The following is a 4,887-nucleotide window of genomic DNA, read 5'->3' as shown; positions in this document are numbered from 1 at the left end:
TTTTTTAGGTCTGCGATTATTGAAAATTATTTAAACTCATACATTGTCTTCTTTATCTATATGCAATGAAAGCTTGGTCTGTGAAAATATGCTCTTCAGTCAAGCCATTTTTAAAAATGGGCCCAATCATGTTTGTGTAATCATTGAAAAAACTAATAATTTTCGGTCATCATGAAATGAATAAAAAATTATGCTAATTAAATGGAAAGACCACTGACAGCAGAGGCCTAGCATAGATGGCATATCTGTATGTTTCTTTAATGTTGCACTGAGGTTTAAATTTTGGGTAATGCTACCGTGCTGAAAGCAAATTTTTTTAGCATGTGAGGAAGTGATGTGTCGTCATTAGATGAGTGACGCGTATGAGTACTGTGATCATATCCACGGACAATTTCTGTCACAGTCAGAAGGATGTAGAAAAGTGATTAGGTAGAATATATTAATGTTATCTTAATGCTTGTGATTATGTTTATTGGGCTTTTTGATGAGCTAGCCAAATTATTTTTTTAAGTATGGACTAAGTTTTCAATATGAGTTTATGGAAAAAAAACTTATTCGATTGACATTTTTATGACAATACAAAAATTGATCTCTTGAAAAATAACCTTGTATTTATAACATATAAATAATATACAATGATATATGCTTTTATATTATAAACAAAAAAATGTAAGATTAATTTGTTGTCGAATAATTTATTATTTATAAAGCAAGGATATATATATATTTTTTCAAAGAAAGTTATGATAAGGAATTTAAATAGGTATTTAAAATAAGTTTTTAAATGTATTTGGCAGGCCCATGTCCCCAAAGGGGTTATCCCACGGCTGTGAGTGAGCCGTACGGGACGCGTGTCCGGGTCGGGTGGAGGACGCACCATTGGGCCGGCGAGAACTCGGGTCGAGTTGACCCGCATGAGTTTGGGCCAGGCCGTAACAGTGCCCCCGACGCGTCAGCAATGGCTCTGGGGGCCATTGATGGCGCGTGATGTTTACGCTCGTGCGTTGTCGTTGGGTCGGCTGATCGTGGGGGAACGCGTCTCTTGTGCGCGTGTCTCTTGATCTGCTGTGGCATCTGTTTGCCATTTCGTTCTCCGCGCTGGGCATTTAATGCTCATAATGATTTGAAAAAACCCGCGCGCAAAGACTATTTTGCCCTCGCTTCCTTTCGCGCTTTTGGGGGTGGTTTTTAAACAGTTTTCCCCCTATCTACTCCCCACTCTTCTACTGGAGCTTTGGCGCGGGGTCGAATCCTTTTGTGAAAGTGTCGTACAAGAGGTTGTCGGCTGTAGATAGACAGATAGCGGACGTTCTTCTTGCTATCTTTGAAAAGAATCCCGTGAACCCCCACCTTCTTATGGGTGAACGGGAGGCCGGCCGGAGCTATATTCGTGAGTTCCTTTTCTTGTTTGCATATGTTTCTTGCTTTATATGTATGTCGGTTTGACGGTTAACGTTCTTGTTGTTTATTGCAGTGGAAATGTCTGCTACCGTGACTGGTCTTGAGAACCTGATGAAGACCTTTTTTGATGCTAGTGATGATGAGAATGCCGAAGGGAGAGACGCCGGCAAGTCGGAGGGTCCATCAGGGGAAAAAACGGGCCAAGCTTCCCCTGCTCTGGATACCGAAGCGTCGGGAAAGCAGGGCTTGGGGGATCAGGCTTCCCCTCTTCACGAGGAGGGACCTGCTGACGAGCAGGCGACTCACACCCCTCAACCGGACAGCGATGTGGAGCTTATCCATACTCCTAAGAAGCGAAAGATGTCTTCTAGCCCGGAAGGGGTCCTTACCGTAATGGAGAGGAATTTTGATGCTTCTAAGTTCATTGATTCCCAACTGATACCGGGGACAGAAGAGCATTTTCATGCAACCGAGCTGTCGGGGCAGGCGAGGTGGATGTATCGTACCTTGCTTCGTGGGGCCGTGATAGCTCGGAAGGCCGAGTTTGAGTTATCCGGTATGGAGGCGCTTCAGAGGAAGCTTGAGTCTTCTGTTAAGGCAAATAATGATTTTAAGGCTCAAGTCGAACTCCTCCAGGGTCAGCTGTCCGAGATGGGGGGGAAGCTTAATGCTGCTGAGGAGAAGTCCTCGTTTGTTGCGGAGAGGTTGAAGGCGTCCGACGAGACCGTGGCCCGGCTTCTCGAGCGTGAGTCGCCGTTTTCGGATTTGGCGGTAATTCGGGCCGATTCGGTCGCGTAGTCGTCGAGTTGATTAAGGCGTATGAGCCGTCTGGCTCCCGGGGTGATCAGTCCCGGGGTGCCGTTTTAAGTTTTGGTCGTGAGAAACAAACGTGGAGTAAAAGAGTTTTAACAATTAAGAAATTTGAACAAGTGAAAACTATTCGTCAGTTAGGCAAGTATTTGACAAAGTAAGCAAACAAGATGAATTAACTATGTGGACAGGGCAAATATTAACTATTTGGCTAGACTCCCTGGTCGGTGAGCCGGTGGATCAGGAGTAGAACCTCTTTAGGTTACCTGCGTTCCATGTTCTGGGTACTTCCTTGCCGTCAAGTTTTTCGAGTTTGTAAGCGCCCTTACCGAGTACCTCCCTAACCCTGTAGGGACCTTCCCAGTTTGCCGCCAGCTTGCCCTCCCCTGGGGTCGGGACGCCGATATCGTTGCGTCGCAGGACGAGGTCCCTTTCTTCGAAGTCTCGTTTGAGGACTCTTGCGTTGTAACGCAGGGCTATCCTCTGTTTCAGCGCCGTTTCTGTTAGGTGAGCGATCTCCCTTGTTTCTTCGATAAGGTCTTTCTCGACCCCTTCGCTCATGTCCGCGATTAGTAGTCGGGGGCTCGGTTCGCCGATTTCAACCGATATTACCGCGTCGACCCCGTATGTTAGGCGAAAGGGGGTTTCCCCCGTGGCGCTTTGCTCGGTTGTCCTGTAGGACCATAAGACGGAGGGGAGTTCGTCGGCCCAGTTTCCCTTCTTACCATCTAGGCGTTTCTTTAGACCAAGAAGGATGACTTTGTTTGCGGCCTCTACCTGCCCGTTTGTTTGGGGGTGTTCTACTGAGGAGAACTTTTGCTTTATCCCCAGGCCAGAGAGGAATTCCATGAACTTCTTGTCGGTGAACTGAGTCCCATTGTCCGAGATAACGACCTCTGGGATTCCGAAACGGGTTATCACCTGCCTCCACATGAACTTCCGGCAGTTGGAGGACGATATGGTGGCTAGTGGCTCAGCCTCTACCCATTTGGTGTAGTAGTCAATGGCTACAATGAGGTATTTGACTTGTCCTGGGCCGACCGGGAAGGGTCCCAGGAGGTCGACTCCCCATTGTGAAAAAGGACGTGTAGTCGTTAGCGAGCTTAGCTCGGAGGCTGGTGCCTTGTGGAAGTTGGCGTTTTGTTGACACTTCGTGCATTTCCTGACAAATTCCTTTGAGTCCTTCATCATTGTTGGCCAGTAGTATCCTGCTCGGACGAGCTTCCTTGCTAGGGCTTTGCCCCCGATGTGATGTCCGCAACACCCTTCGTGGACTTCTCTAAGCACGTAGTCCGTTTGGTCGGGGTGCAAACACTTCAATAGGGGCTGGCTGAGTCCCTTTTTGAATAGTTGTCCCTGTATGATTGCGTATCTGGCCGCCTCCCTTCTTAAGGCTTTGGCCGCCTTCTCATCTTCAGGTAACTTGCCGAGTTCCAGGAAGTTGGTAATGGGATCCAGCCATGAGGGGCTCGCCTCCGTCAGGTGGAGAGCGACCGTTGGTTCCTTCACCATGCCCTGGATGAGCGACCGGTTACCCGATCCTGGCTTTGTGCTCGCTAGCTTTGATAAAAGGTCTGCTCGTGTGTTCTTTTCTCTTGGAACGTGTCGGATAATGACCTCCTGGAACTGGCTTGTCACTTTCTTAACCTTTTCCAAGTACTTTTGGAGGAGGGGGTCTCGGGCTTGATAGCTCCCGTTCACCTGCGAGGTGACGACTTGGGAGTCGCTGCATACTTCGACCCTCGTCGCCCCGACTTCTCGAGCCAACATTAGTCCGCCTAGGAGAGCCTCATATTCTGCTTGGTTGTTCGATACTGGGAACTCGAACTTGGTCGATTGCTCATAGATGACCCCTGCTGGGCTTTCCAAGATGACCCCTGCTCCTCCGGACGTTTGGTTGGAGGCTCCGTCCACATGAAGCCTCCACCGTGTGCCCGTTTCCTCGGGAGGTTCCCGGATGAATCTCGCTTCTAAGAGGCTGGCCGTTTGCTTGGCTACCTCGTCTGCCCTTTCCTGCGACATTTTCCTCCTTCTCTGTGCCACTGGTTTAGCCCCTGCCTTTACGGCCAGGTGATGCGACATGAGCTGGGGGTCTATTCCTGGCATGTCGGCAGGCGTCCAGGCAAAGAGGGCGGCGTTAGCCCTGATCATCTCCATCAAAGGCTCCTTTACTTCGTGCGGGAGGTTCCTGTTTATGAATGTAAACTTATCGTGCTCCTCGCCGACTCTGAACTTCTCCAAGTCTCCTTCTGGCTCTGGTCTGGGTTTGTCGTCTACCCTGGCGTCCAGGTCGGCCAGGAAAACTCCTGACGCCTCCTTTGATTTTTTTCTGAGAGAAAGGCTGGCATGGTCGCAAGCGACTGCCGTTTCCAAGTCGCCCCGGAGGGATCCCACGGATCCGTCATCGGTGATGAACTTCATCACCAGTAGTTTCGTACTGATAGCTGCCCCCAGGTCGTTAATGGTCTTTCTCCCCAGGATGATGTTATAGGCCGTCGAATCTCGTAATATTACAAAGTCTGCCATGATTGTCCTTCGTCTTTGCCCTTGTCCCACAGAGGTCGGGAGTGTGATGATTCCGTCCGGCTTTATGAAGTGGTCTCCTAACCCTACCACACCGTGCTGGTGGGTCGTCAGGTCGGAATCTCTCAATCCCAGGGCATCGAAAACGTTTCG

General features: G+C 49.2%; 1 protein-coding gene across 1 annotated transcript in view; it reads right to left on the bottom strand.

The window, feature by feature from the left end:
• LOC107640934 overlaps positions 4,697–4,887 on the bottom strand; it is a 2,595-nt gene continuing 2,404 nt past the window's right edge. Inside the window, exon 3 of the mRNA XM_016344439.1 lies at positions 4,697–4,856. Within this exon, the coding sequence (XP_016199925.1) occupies positions 4,697–4,856 (160 nt within the window). The remainder of the gene's footprint in view (positions 4,857–4,887) is intronic.

Source organism: Arachis ipaensis, chromosome B05 (genome assembly GCF_000816755.2).
Source record: "Arachis ipaensis cultivar K30076 chromosome B05, Araip1.1, whole genome shotgun sequence".
Taxonomy (NCBI): domain Eukaryota; kingdom Viridiplantae; phylum Streptophyta; class Magnoliopsida; order Fabales; family Fabaceae; genus Arachis; species Arachis ipaensis.
This window is presented reverse-complemented; position numbering and strand designations above follow the sequence as displayed.